The sequence below is a fragment of the Bos mutus genome, chromosome 1 (genome assembly GCF_027580195.1).
Source record: "Bos mutus isolate GX-2022 chromosome 1, NWIPB_WYAK_1.1, whole genome shotgun sequence".
NCBI lineage: Eukaryota > Metazoa > Chordata > Mammalia > Artiodactyla > Bovidae > Bos > Bos mutus.
The window spans coordinates 23,839,483-23,854,987 of record NC_091617.1 but is presented as its reverse complement, the minus strand read 5'-3'; the positions used below and the strand labels follow the sequence as shown (position 1 = coordinate 23,854,987).

At 36.2% G+C, this 15,505-nt stretch overlaps 1 protein-coding gene across 9 annotated transcripts in view; it reads right to left on the bottom strand.

Annotated features, from left to right (window-relative positions):
* Positions 1-15,505, bottom strand: part of ROBO2 (roundabout guidance receptor 2) — a 665,412-nt gene that overhangs the window by 90,918 nt on the left and 558,989 nt on the right. For all 9 annotated transcript variants that reach the window (XM_070367751.1, XM_070367755.1, XM_070367758.1 and 6 more), the window contains 4 exons: positions 14,667-14,748; positions 14,070-14,232; positions 12,291-12,457; positions 7,994-8,115 (listed from right to left, as the gene is read on the bottom strand). In XM_070367751.1, coding sequence (XP_070223852.1) covers positions 7,994-8,115; positions 12,291-12,457; positions 14,070-14,232; positions 14,667-14,748 — 534 coding nt within the window. The remainder of the gene's footprint in view (positions 1-7,993; positions 8,116-12,290; positions 12,458-14,069; positions 14,233-14,666; positions 14,749-15,505) is intronic.

The following is a 15,505-nucleotide window of genomic DNA, read 5'->3' as shown; positions in this document are numbered from 1 at the left end:
GTAGTTAAGATACAATTAATTCAAATTCTTTGGATTAGCACAAAGTCCTGTCAATATTTCTAGCTTTGTCATCTGTTTGTCCTTCTACTGTATTCAACAGTTCTCGTTTTTGTGGTTTTATATGTAGTGTGCTATTTAAATCTCCATTATCACCCCTTGTTCATTCACTAACACCTTTACTCACTCAACCATTTTCTGAGTTCCCATTAGAGGTGTCAGTTATTCTGTTAAACTCTGAGGATAAAAATGGAGAATGAAAGGAGAGTCAGTCCCTGGCCTCCTGGTGCATAGAGTTCAGGTAGAAGGTGGAAATTATCTCATGATCACTCAAACAACGGGCAAGTTACATCATATTTGTTTGTTATGATGTTATGAATGAGATGCGCTAGCAGACAAGAAAGCCTAGAGTGGAGAGAAGTTGATTGATCAGGGAGACAGTTTCCCAGAAGAAGAACAAGTGCTGAGATCTGCATGGAAAGTAAGATTTATACGGAGGAAGAAAAGTAGGAACAGCGTATGTAAAATTCCTGTGGCTGGAGGAAGCATATAAAAGAGACTTAGTTGTGGAGCTAGAGCTCCTGTTTTAAAAGCATATGAAAAGTTTATAGTGATTAACAAATATTAAATAAAAGACATTTATTAACTTAACAACTTCAAGGCCCTCCAAAAGTCCCACTGTTAGCACACTTTAACAGCTTTCTTTTTTCTTTCATTCATCTGAGGTACAGAGGATAAAGAGCTGTTTTTAATAAAAATCTGAAAATTTGAACTGGAAAACTAATATCAAAAATCCAAAAAACAAGTTCTTGTTTTATATCTATTGAACACTTTTTATTGGAGTTTTATCACTGTTTCATTTCAGGGAGAAAAGGACTTTCAGCTTTTTCAACATTTGAATGTCCTGCTAATTTTTAGAAATGCTTGACTTAAATATAACTATCACAGTATCTTCTTCAATTAATATTCCAGATACTATAGTTTAATAGCCATATTCTAAGAAGTATTTAGCTTGACATATTTCATTGTCAAGTAAAATGTAAAATTCAATGGAGATGAGATGGAGTAACCCTATTTTAGGAAGGCTGAGAAAAGAGAGAAAATAAAGAAGGTGATGATGGAAATGGCTATTTCAGTTTTTTAAAAAATGTCTGTATCCAACTGTTAACACATAATAACACAAATGATACTCTTTCATGTAATACCTTCTGGCATTTCTTTATTAGTTGCAGCATTTTAAAATATTTTTTAAGTGAAGACAGAAAATGTACAAATACAGAACCTCAATCAAAATACAGCAAGACAAAGGGCTATGTCTTTGGTATGTAGAATGTCCATGCTAGAAAAATCCATAAAGTTGGATTTGCGTGAGCATGTGTGTTTCTAAGTATGGCTAATTCTGGTTTCACAGATGAGTCTCAACAAGTAAGAATTCCTTCACCCACATGACAGCTTTCTAACTCTTAAAGATTTGTGGAATTAGTACTACACTTGTATGAGGCTATGTCAAAGAAAAGTAAGCTCAGTTCTGATACCAAAGCTCACGATCTTTGAATCCTCATCCATGCTACCAGTTTGTGTTCATACCAAAGTACATATTTATCAAAAAGCAGAAGTTCTCTAGACATTATAAAATAAGGAAACTAAAATGCAAAAAGCTAAATTTATGAGAGACAAAGAGAGATGCCTTTCATCATAACTGTCAATGTTCAAAAAAAATCCCTGAGGCATATGTTAAAACAACATTAAGCTTGCATTTTATAAACTTTTCTGCATTCACTTTAAGGGGATTTATATACTGAAAGAAAGACATAACTCACAATAATAGCTTGTTAATACTGAAAGAAGCAAGCTGTGTTTTTAAGAAGAACATTAAGCAGCTGTTTCCAGATGAAGGGAGTCTGTAAATCAGGGTAAATTGGTTTTATCCATGTTTGGTTTTCATTAATTAAGTGTTTTAGGACTTTATGAAGCTAATGTTTACTGCACAACATTGCTTTGCTCACTTCAGTGTATATTGCCTTCACTGGTGTAATGGCCTACTTAATAGCTAAATACTTCGACTTGATTTTGTGTGGCTGCTATACATACATGCTCTATACTCTTTTCAGAAGGAAAGTTTGTTGTTACAGGTGAAAGCAAAAGTGAAAACGCTGCACATCACCTGTTTAAAAACAGGTGAGATTTTAATGCCTACGTGTTCTACACCACTGATTCTGGTGAACCTTTTGACAAGCGGTCACTTTCAAGTTAAACCATATGCTTGTCACTAGTTTTATTAACATTCTAATTAAAAGAAGGAAGATTTTCTTTTAGAGTCTATTATAAATTGTGATGGGATTGCTAGGTGCCTCAGTGGTAAAGAATCTGCCTGCAATTCAGGAGATGCAGGAGAATGAGGGTTTGATCCCTGGGTCAGGAAGATCCCCTGGAGGAGGAAATGGCAACTCACTCCAGTATTCTCACTCTGTCTCTGGGAAAATCCCACGGACAGAGGAGCCTGGTGGGCCACAGAACGTGGGGTTGCAAAGAGTGAGACATGACTGAGTGCTCACACACACACAAACCATCTCCATAATCAGAGTTTGGCCACAAAACCATGGGTTTACTAAATTGAAAAAAAAAAAAATCGGTATTTTCTGAAATCTGAATAAGAGTATTGTCTTAGGAACACGTGAAGGAGTCTCGATATTCAGGTCATAAGATCTCAATTGAGTGATGGTTTAGCTTTTTAAACGTTCTGAGTCTCAGTTTACTTAATTTACACAAATAATAAAGCACTTTTCAAGTTTTAGAGCTGCACAATGATAGAGCACTGTTATGTAAGGGATATACTAAAAAAGGGAGTCCATTTGTGGCCCTCAAATCTGTACATTCATTAAAAGATTAAACAAAGATATTTAATATCTATCACTTCATTTTTAAAATTCCATTTATACTGAAAATTCAGAGTGAATTTCCTTTGGTGGCTTTAGCCTGCTGAGTAACAGATCTGGGTTTCACTGAGTTCTGAGATTCTAGTTCGCCAAAATACTCTTTCAACTCCAATAGCTGTGACGTTTAAGGGGCAAGCGACCTGTAATTCTTGTCCTTGAATAAAAACAAAACACTCATACACACAAACTAGAATAATGACTTTAAAGTAAGAGATTTATTGCTCCTTTCTTAGTGAAACAGTCATTTTCATCATTTTTACCCACCCTCTTTATAAGAACAGTCATTTTAGAAAGTAGTGTTTGCTAAATTTTGTTGGTTTGAGATTAGACATGTGGGACAGGCAGATAGTTTTTCCAGTCCAAACGTCCTGTGTGTTTGGTAACAGAATCCTGCCAACTATTGACAAACTACATCAGCTGACCCCTAATTGAAATACATGGGCTGGGGAATATATTTCTTTCCTCAAACATCAACATGCCTGAAACTTAAGTACTAACAATGTGATAATTCACAGAACATACACATTTAGCAAGTTGAAAATATGACATGAAATATTTGATTATAATTTCTTTGGTCACAGATGCCCTCTCCAGTCTAACTTTATTTCACTAAATTTACTTCTCAAATACATAACTTACCTTATGTGTAAATACAAATTCATGGAGAATTTGTGATATAGTCAAACACTTTCTTTCTTAAAATAAAAAAAAATAAAATGTATGAAGACAACTGATTTGATCATTCAATGGACAGTTATTGAAAAAGAATTTCATAATAAATGCTCTCCTCTGAGAAAAACAGAAGTGAAAACTTGAACTTTGGACTCAAAACTCAAGCTCATGAGGGAGAGATATGTAGACTAGTAATAACACGTTTCTTGGGATATAAAGATGAATATGTCAAGGTCCCTCTCCTGGAAGAATCCAGACTGCTGACCTACAATTCTGAGCTACTTTGATTGATTCTTTTAAACTCTGTGACTTTTAAAGTGATTAACTTCGTAAACATAATGACTTTGATTCTTTACCCAAATAATCCCCACATTTAGAAGCAGCTTAAAAAAGCAACCCTTTAAAACTCAGAATAAAGCAGAGAAGACTTTTGTCAGGGGAGAATGAGGAAAAATCTGGTGTTAAAAATACAAGCATTTCCTTGGCTTTATTATTGAATAGTTTTGTATTGAGCCAAAGCTACAGAAAGATGGAAGAGATCTTGGCAGATAATACCCTTTCTGTGCCACTGGAAAAATGATGAGGTCATTATGTCCCTTCATGGGAGCAGAAAAATAGAAACCATTGTATGCCAAAACCAAAATAAGTCAATGTGAAATTATATGAAAAATAAAATTAGAAACAATGCAACCTTAAATAATCATGCTGCTGCTAAGTTGCTTTAGTCGTGTCCGACTCTATGCGACCCCATAGACGACAGCCCACCAGGCTCCCCCATCCCTGGGATTCTCCAGGCAAGAACACTGGAGTGGGTTGCCATTTCCTTCTCCAATGCATGAAAGTGAAAAGTGAAACTGAAGTTGCACAGTCGTGTCTGACTCTTCACGACCCCATGGACTGCAGCCTACCAGGCTCCTCCGTCCATGGGATTTTCCAGGCAAGAGTACTGGAGTGGGGTGCCATTGCCTTCTCCGATAATCATAGCTACTCTTAAAACATACATTTAGTTTTATTTTTTGTTAAAGCACTACCCAGTTTTGTACTCTCAGACCAAACATTAGACTGGTCTAATTTAAGGGGCAACAACATGCCCCGTCCAAGGTCATATGTTGAAATTCCACTATTAAAAGGTATTTCTTCCAACTAAATATTTGTCTACAGTTTCAAGCGAAAAACAAAGAGCAGGTTTACATTAAGGAAGCTCTAATCCCATTTTTACCTATACAAAGATGTAGGATCCTGGAAACACTGTTCAACCTGCCTCCATTGGTTTCCTTTTACAATCTACTGTTGTTATACTTTTTAGTTGCTAAGTCGTGTCCGACTCTCTGCAACTCCATGGACTGTAGTTCGCCAGGCTCCTCTGTCCATTGGATTTCCCAGGCAAGAATACTGGAGTGGATTGCCATTTCCTTCTCCAGGGGATCTGCCCGACCCAGGGATCAAAGCTGCATCTCCTGCATTGGCAGGTGGATTCTTTACCACTGAGTCACTGGGGTTACCCCTTAAAAATAGAATTGGACTGCTGCTGCTGCTGCTGCTGCTAAGTTGCTCAGTCGTGTCCAACTCTGTGCAACCCCATGGATGGCAGCCCACCAGGCTCCCCCATCCCTGGGATTATCCAGGCAACAACACTGGAGCGGGTTGCCATTTCCTTCTCCAATGCATGAAAGTGAAAAGTGAAAGTGAGATCGCTCAGTCGTTTCCGACTCTTAGAGACCCCATGGACTGCAGCCCACCAGGCTCCCCCATCCCTGGGATTCTCCAGGCAACAACACTGGAGTGGGTTCCCATTTCCCTCTCCAATGCATGAAAGTGAAAAGTGAAAGTGAGGTCGCTCAGTCGTTTCTGACTCTTAGAGACCCCATGGACTGCAGCCCACCAGGCTCCTCCATCCATGGGATTTTCCAGGCAAGAGGACTGGAGTGGGGTGCCATTGCCTTCTCTGAGAATTGGACTAAAGAGCCTTAAATGTTAATTCAGTTTCTTTTGTTCTAATACGATAATGCCTCCATATTTCCCCATATAGATGTAGAAAAGTGATAATGCTGTTTCTGATGCCTGAGGACAGAGTTAATTACTTCTTCTTTGATGGAAGCCTCTGTTTATAAAACTTATATATATATATATATATCAGTTATGGCTCTTATCCCTATGTACCATCATTAAGAAGTTCTATGTTTTTCTCAAGTAGATTTGTGTTTTCCAACACAAATATAGTGTTATATAGTGTTTTCCAACATTTACTCTAAACTTGGTCCTCAAAAAATGCTTACTGAACTGTGTTTACTCAATAGATTTATTATTAAGAAGACCCTGGGATAACTCTCTTCATTGTGTTTTATAATTCAAACATTATTGATTAAGAACTGATGAAAAATAACCAGTTTTCCACTCTCAGCTTCTTTTATTGAGGAAATTGATGGAAATAGGTGAAATAAGTTATTAACCTAAATAAATCTGCATTCGAAGCAGGTAACATCCTTTTTTTAAAAGTTACTCTTCTACTACCACTAAAACAATACCACCACCAACAAAAACATTAACAGAGACATAATCATAAATATTTTCTAATTAATATAATTCTTTCTAATCAACTATAATTGATACAATTCTAATATTATAATTAAAACAAAAATTTTCTAGATATCCCTAGGTCAAATGACCATTACTTACACAACATACAAGATCTGTTAACAAACAGGGGACTATGAAAAGCTCGTTTATCCTCCTTATGAAATTTTAGAGGCTATAATAAAGAGATCTTGAGCATGAATGAAAAGTTGACACTAAGTGTATCAGGCAGAAGAAAGCACATTATCTGTTTCTTCACAAAACACAGACACACAGACACAAATACACATACAAAGGTTAATAATCTCTAATATCAATAATATGGATATTTTTATGCTAGCTATTGTTTTCATTGCAGTGACTACCATGTGATGAAAACATTTTTCATTCTGAATTAATAGCGGGTAGGTTGATACTCGATAAGGCATGGAATTATTTTATTATATAAAAATTATAATAAAGCATATATTAAAATAACAATCTATTTATTAAGACCCATCAATTTTACTATAATTATTAATTAATTATAAATAAATTAATTACTATGTGAAATTATATACCTTTTTGGTACTGCTGGATAATATTCAGCTATAAGAATTTAAAGATAATTGATTTAAATTTAGAAGAAAAGTTCAAAATTAAATTTTTTTGTGCTTCAAGTAACATCATTAAGAAAGCAAAAAACATCACACAGATTGGGAGAAAATATTTACAAATCATACATCTGATAAAGCATCTGCACACAACATGTACAGAACTCTTGTAAGACTATATACTAAGAAGACAACTCAGTTTCAAAATGGGCAAAGAATTTGAACAGACATTTTTCTAAAGAAGATATACAAATGCTCAATATGCACATGAAAGATTCAAAACAGTCATTAAAGAAATGTAAATTAAAATCACAGTAATATACCACGCATACTCACTAGAATGGCTATAATCAAAAAGCCAGGATAACAAGGGTTGTTGAAGATGTGAGAGAAACTAGAATCTTCTAACATTGCTGTAGGAGCATAAAATTGTGTAACCTCTCTGAAAAACATTTTGGCAATTCACCCAAACATTAAGAGTTTAATTCAACAATTCAGAAGTATACATCAAGAGAAATTAAAATATATGTCGATGTAGACACAAGTGTTCATGACACCATTATTCATAATGGCCAAAAGTGGAAAGAACTCAAAGACGAATTAGCTGATAAACGGCTAAACAGATGTATGTGACGCATCTATACCATGGAATTCTACTCTGAATAAAAAGAAACAAAGTACTGATGCATACTACCACTTGGATGAACCTCAAAAGCACCACGCCGAGTGAAAAGAGCCAGACACAAAAGGTCACATATTGCATGATTTCATTCACATGAAGGCAAGAGGCACATTCATACAGAGCAGATTAGTGGTTGCAAAGGGCTAAAGTCAGGGGAATGAAGGAGTGGCTGCTCAACAGCCCAGGGTTTTACTTTGGGATGAGGAAATATTCTAAAACCAGATTCTGGTGGTGATTGCATAACTCCGCAAAGATACCAAGAAATATTGAGTTGTATACTTTAACTCTGGTGTGCTAATACATCTCAATAAGGCCATGTAAACATTCAGGAGACAAAACATATTATTTATATTGTGATCTATTTTCATTCTGTTTATACTTTTGCCTATTGAATTTTTTTTTTTCTTTTTTGCCTTTGATTTACCTTGACTTTAAATGGTGAGGGTTTTGATTTTTGGTTTGTTTGCTTTTTTCTTTTCTGGTTTGTTTTCTCAAAGGAGTAAAAGAGACTACCATTAGGATAGCCTTTAAAAACTTACCGTCCATGTGACCTGAACAGTGGTGGGAGTCAGTACGACTGGAGTATGAAGACGGACAAGGACATCTCCGAGTTCTTTCTGGACTTGCCTGTGGTCCACTCCTTGTGCTGGTGGGCTGATATCTATAGGGATAAACAGTTCCAATCCTTAAAAATTCACAGGGCAATTCCAGTACATATTATATAAGCCAATATTATGCCATTAGAAATAATTACGGGGGGAAAATTAAAAATCCTTTGTGACAACATTAAAGAATATTTATATACATAGTACCACTTTAGGATATAAAGTGAGATTTATCTTCACTAAAATAATATTAATAAAAGTGTTAGTGACCCCTTATCCCCATTCAGTACACTGCTGTGAAAGATCTATTATTTTCTTACTAAAGGATAAAGTGTGGGCTGTACGATTTCTTTAGAAACATCAGTTTAATACAGATGTTGAGACATTGAAGGACTTCCACAAGTAGTTACCGGGGCCAGATCTGAAAACTGCTGTTTAGGAATTTGTTCAATCCCTTTTCCCAATTAGCAGGTTGTGTGTTGCTATTTCTGAACCTATTTCAGTCTGGGAAAGTGGAAGAGAAAGGAAGCAGGGGGCCTAGGAGTGAATTATGTGACTGTGTGTGTGTGTGTGTGGGCACTCAGTTGTATCTGACTCTTTGCGACCCCATGGACTGCAGCCTGCCACTAAAGGTAAATAAAATGAGGGAAAGAAGGGGATGAATCCTTCCAAATTCACACAAAAAAATTCTGATGACCAATTTAACACACTGATACAATGTTCTGTGTAAAATTCTGAATAGTACTCCAATACTTGACAAAAATAAGGCTGCTGATTTTTTGTAGTGAGTGTTTGGGTGAGAAGAATTGCAATGTTTAGAATGATATACTCTCAGCCATAATCTGTTCTGATCATGTATTCACCATTTACCTAAACACTGTTCTATTTCCCATCCAACAGTTTATACCCTTTGTGTCCATTAAAGAAAAAAATAAGATAAATTATAGATGTCCAAGTCCATCAAACTGACATCAAACACTGAATTTCATAGAGATTCAAGTGGTACACTGCAATGGTAAGATGATTTTTTTCTGTAATCACCTTACTTAAGGAAGGAAGTACAATTTAAAATGATTTAATTTCTTAATCTTGCCTTCTCCTAATTTCTCAGGCCACGAAGCATTACTCTTGCAAATATATTTTTAAGTGCCTATCTCAAAAATAATTTAAACTGGGTGCACTAACTTTGGAGAAAGCAATGGCACCCCACTCCAGTACTCTTGCCTGGAAAATCCCATGGATGGAGGAGCCTGGTAGGCTGCAGTCCATGGGGTCGCTAAGAGTCAGATACAACTGCGTGACTTCACTTTCACTTTTCACTTTCATGCATTGGAGAAGGAAATAGCAACCCACTCCAGTGTTCTTGCCTGGAGAATCCCAGGGACGGGGGAACCTGGTGGGCTACCGTCTATGGGGTCGCACAGAGTCAGACACGACTGAAGTGACTTAGCAGCAGCAGCACTAACTTAAATTGGAGGGCTTCCCTGGTGGCTCAGTGGAAAAGAATATCCCTGCCAGTGCAGAAATTAGGAATTTGATCTTTGGGTCAGCAAGATCTCCTGGAGAGGGAAATGACAACCCATTCCAGTAATCTTGCCTGAGAAATCCCATGGACAGAGGAGCCTGGAAGTCTACAATCCATGGGGTCGCAAAAGAGCTGGACGTGACTGAGTGACTAAACAAGAACAACCATTGGACACTACATCTTGGTAATTTTTCTCCAGCTCCACCTCTTGTTCATCTTTAATATAACTTTAATATAAACAGCAGAGGGAGTTTTAGACAACATACACAATATATGTACCAATATATCAATATACCTATATATTATTAATATCATGTGAATGCTACTCGTCTTTGCTAATATACCTATGGTTTACTGTGATATTGATGGTACAAGCATTTGCTGCCTTACTGAAATAAGAAATTTGGAAATTCTACAGCATTAGTATCTTCAAAAAATAAGAGCTCACACCACAAAATGTTCTTTGCAAAGAAGTGCTTGGCAGAATGCAAAGTTGCTTGAAAGTGTGGTGTCAAAAATGATCCTGACATTCAGACACAAAACAGGAGTTTTTCTATTAAATATCTGTTATGGGAGCATAAGTCTTTTGCTCTATATGGTCTCTCGACTGGAACAAGCCAGATCACAAACAACTTTTCATTAATCTTTGTTGACCTTTTCGCAGAGAAGTTATTTTATGAGTCAAGATTTAGCGACTGGCACTGTTATTGAATGATCAAGAACGGCCGCCAGATTTAATCACACCAAAAGTCTTCCCCATTCTGTGATCTCCCCACTTTCCATTGCAGTTATGCACAAAACCTATTTCTATCTACACAAGTAAAAAAATTATCTGAGTACTGCAATTTCTTGACTTAAAAACCATACACCTCTTTTTTTTTTTTTAAAGTTCAATAATTAAATTTACTCATGAAATTCATACACATTAAAAGCCAGTGGATTCAGGCAAGGTAAAATAGAACCAGTTTCAGGGCTTCAAATTCCTTGTTGTACTTTTTCTTTCTCTCGAGACAGGTTCTTTACCTACAGGCCCTTTATCATCACGGAAAATTAATCACGTTACTTCTTACAGAACAATGGCAAAGTGGCACCCCCTCCTCCCATGACTGTCATCATGTCAGCAACGTTGCAAAATCACGTGGTGACTTTATTTGACTTGATTCCTTTAAGGCGCCCTTCTCTGTTATAATAGCATGCTAGTTACATCACCAAGCTACACTGTAATTATAATAATATTTTATGGCTGTATGGTGCTTTTTATAGCATAAAAATACTACTTTGAATTATATCTTGTTCAAAACCTTTTACAAATAAGAAATAATTAACCCTTTCTCAAGAACCCTGTGGGAAGTAAGTCGTAACAAATAATAAAGCCACCATTTCCATTTTATTAATTCCTTTCATCTACTAGTAACAAGGGAGATTCAACATCCCATATTAACCCCTAGACTCCAGCAATTTCTCAGTGTGAAGAGATAGGCTACTAAAGATGAGATGGGGAATCTTCCATTTTGATCTTATAAAATATATATTTTTTTATTCATAAAAAGCATCACATACCTCAGGAAGAAAGCCTGATTTACAGCTTCCTGAAACAAATTATTGCTTTAAACATCTGGTTTAATACCATTTACTGTAAAGATGCTTGTCAGACTTGAGCACGAACATTCCTGGAGGGCACTTTAACAGACTGCTGGGCGCCACCCCCAGAGCTTCAGAGTCAGGGCCTGAGAATTTTTTCTAAGGTAGCCCCAGGTGATGAGATGCTGCTTTTAGGAAGCACACCTTGAGACCCACTTTGCAATCAAAACACAATTCTTGAACCACAGGAAGCAATTTTGATATCCTTAACAGGGCATCTTACCCATTAACATTCACTTTTCATTATGGCAGAATTAATTTCAAAGAAGGAGAAACATTTTCCCTTCCTTTGAAATATGGAAAAATCTTATGTGCACGTGTGCTCAGAGTGTCGGACTCTTCATGACCCCATGGACTGAAGCCCACCAGGCTCCTCAGTCCAGGGGATTTCCCAGGCAAGAACACTGGAGTGTGCTGCCATGACCTTCTCAAGGGATCTTCTCAACCCATGGATTAAACCCAGATTATCTTCACTGACACGTGGATTCATTACCACTGACTCACCAGGGAAGCCCATAAATTATATATCTTTAAATTTCTATTATATAATTAAAATGATGACCAATAAGTTTTGTTGTTGTTTAGTCACTAAGTCATGTCTGACTCTTTTGCCACCCCATAGACTGTAGCCTGCCAGGATCCTCTGTCCATGGGATTTCCAAGGCAAGAATATTGGAGTTGGTTACCATTCCTCCTCCAGGGGATTCTGCTGACCCAGGGATCGAACTCACATCTCCTGCACTGGCAGGTGGATTCTTTACCATTGAGCTACCTGGGAAACCCCTGAAGTCCTACAGTTAAGCCCTGCCTTAAATTACTATGTAATTGTACCAAATTATTGTGTTTGATTTTTACTAAATAAACCCTGACAGCTGCAGAAAGAAGCTATACTCACTAAAGGTGAACAACAGAGAAGCTTTCTCTTCTTTCACTGGACCAGGTCTAGTGAAGCATTTTAATATGCAATGCAGATGCATTTATCAGTGGTCCTGCAATCCCTTTGTCCTTAATGACATGTTTAATGCCTCTTTTAGAACCAGTCACGTTTACAGTTACTGAAATTACCTTGGGTGCGCACAGGATCTGACATAGCACTCGGGTCACTGAGACCTTGGGGGTTGATTGCTCTGACCATGAATAAATAGATTGTATTGGGCCGTAGTCCTCTCACTGTATAGAGGGTGGTCTTTATGTGGTTTGCCACTGTCTGCCAGCTATTGCTCACCGATTGGCTGAAATGGGAACAGAAATTTCATTTAAAGAACAGTCGTGAGGGTCTTGGAAATGGAGTTGGATATCAATGACAAAGGTTAATGGCTGAAAATTAAACACACACACACACAACGCTTGAAGTGTTCAGCCCAATAAATGAAACATTTGGATGATTTCAGTTTATTCCACAACAAAGCCGAGCCCACCTAACGGAAGTGCCATGCACAACAAAATTAAACTCAGCCCAGGAGATGTGATAGCCCTTTGCTAAAGCACAGCAGCCCACTAAATGAATACCTGTAAAAGGAACAGAGGCCAAGATCACAACATCAAGTTTATACAATAAATATGGTCCTCGTAATGTATATATATACCTTGAAAAGAATTAACCTGCAGAAAGAATAAATGGACTACAGAGTAAATTATGCCAATACATTTTCCTGTTACAAGTTGTGTTTTCTTTTGCATCAATTCCACATGCAATATTATAATAGAGCCTTCTAAAACTACATATCTGTAAAAGAAGAAAGGAAGCATGTAATGAATATTTTCCCTTGGTCACATTTTTAATAAAATTGTACATTACACAGAATTGTGATTTCACATCTCAGAATAGTGAAATATCTCTGACTCTGTGTGTGGACCCCTTAACAGATAGGATGCCCTTTCAAAGCCCTTTGTCTAAGCTCACATGCTACTTTTGCTTAGAATGAGGAGAAAATGTGATTTTTCAGGGCTGTCTGATTTTCAGAAGTCCTTATACATCAAAGCATGAAAATTACAGAGAAACACTGTTGTGAAATTTGAAAACTAGATACTGATCATTAACTTTAATAAATCAGGGAAATCTAAAATGAAAGTGATGATTTGCCCTTATGCTTAAAAAGGAGAGGCGCTATCTCTATATTTATAATGGCAAATAGAAGCGGTTTGAAACTGAATATGAAGCTACATTTTCTCATTAGTATAACTATTTTTTTCAAATTCTCATAAGACAGTTTTATACCAGTATTGGCTAATTTATAGTCTATATCCCTAAGGTGAGGGAAATTATTCCTAATAATGATTGGACCTAATGTTTCCTTTCAGCCATCAGAAGTGCTTGTAATCAATCTCTTAATTATACTTTTTAATTTTCTCTTAGGCATAGCCATAACATGTAGTCAAATATATAGCATAAAACACTGGAATTATTTCAAATTCTTCTCTAATTATTAGGAAGTAAAGTTCCAAGTTTCCATGCCTCAAGTTGGGTAACTTAAAAAGTGCTTGTGCCTAATTAAATTATGTCCTGCTTAGTTCTAAAGCCAAAATTCTCATCTTAAATCCCTACAATGGTCAGGCAAAAGAAAAGAGCTAATGATGATGTCATAACTTTGCTAATGATGATGTCATAACTAGATGCCTATATGCACAGGCAATGATGATGCATATTTAATGTTATAATTAAGGTATGAATGAAAAATAAACCCAAAGTCTATTCTTGAATAAAGTCAAATACCAAAGATAAATTCTTAAAATGCACTGGTTAAACATGTCCTTAGAATAAAACAGCAGGATAGCTCACTTGAGATTTTAGGATATAGAAGCTAAAGCAAAAACCCAATGGAGAAAAAAGAAACTGTCTCATACCTGAAAGCCTCAATGATATATGCACTTGCTGGAAGGATTCCAGGGGTACCTGGTTGCCAGGACAAGGTGACACTGTTCTTAGTAACATCAGTGACCTGTGGTTTGGAAGGTGGTCCAGGTAGGTCATTTAAATCATAACTTTTACTGATTGTTGCTCCAGATTCTATAGAGGAGAAACAGAAAAAAATTCATTTCTGGTTGCATAAGTTGACAATGATGCTTAAAAGACAGAAAATAACCTATTAAAGAATTTGAATAGACAGTGAGCAATTCATCGTCATGAATCAAAAGTATAAAAGTAAATATTTGTTTTTTCCCCTAAATATCAGAAAATATTTACTTTCACACATGATCACCTGAACTGCTTGTTCTTTTGTCAGAGAAAATAGTAAGATTATCAAGGACAAATGTATCAAATTTCATATATGCAATGCTATGTGCCAAGCAGGGTAGAAATGAAAAAGTGACATAAAGCTTAGTTTTTACAGTCAATAAATTTAAAATCTTGCTCTCTCTTTAACTTGTTATCTGATAATGAGCTAATCACTAAAACTGGCTCAAGATTTCTTCTATTAAAATAATTCACAAAGAATTCACCTGTCACATCCAGCACAGCACTCCAGGAAGTCTCCCCACTTGAACTTGTAGCCACACAAGTGTAAGTGCCAGTATCAGAAATCTAGTGTGCATAGAAGGGAGAGAATAAAACTGTTTTAATTGATTTGTAGAATGATTACTCAGTCTCAACAAGGCACTATTTGACTTCTAAAATATATCATTTGGTTGTTGGAATTATACACTAGAGTCAATCATACATACACATGAAATATTAAAATAAGCTCATAACAGTGGTTCAAAGATTCTTATTATATTTCTACAACTAAATGTTGTCTGTAAACTTTAATAGTTTTCTATTTTCCTCCATGGCAATCTTCTTATCTGTTAACTCCATTTTATGTTGGGGCTTCACTGTATCAGAGTTAGATATGGATAACTCAGGAGAGAATTTTTCAGAATCCTATAAACATTCAGGCTTTCCTGGTAGCTCACACAGTAAAGAATCTGGCTGCAATGTCAGTAGTGTAAAGCTGTCCTCGTTGTCATCAATAAACTCTATTTCACATGATAAAATACACCCAGAAGTAAATAAGCACTTAGATAACATGGAGGTGGGGGGCAACACTTCTTCTTTTTTTTTTTAAAGATATGGAAAAAAGTGAAAAGGGGAAAAAAAACTTTTTTTTTTTAATGGAAAACTGAATCTTTCCTTTTAAAGAGTGCAGTACTCACATTAAAGTTTTAACAGTGTAACAGTGAAGAAATAAAGTTGCATCATTAAAATCAAATAAATGATATCTATAGAACGATTGCAATACCCAGCTGAAAGGCTCACAGAACTTATCTAATACATAACACTTTTAAAAGTATACTTAAAA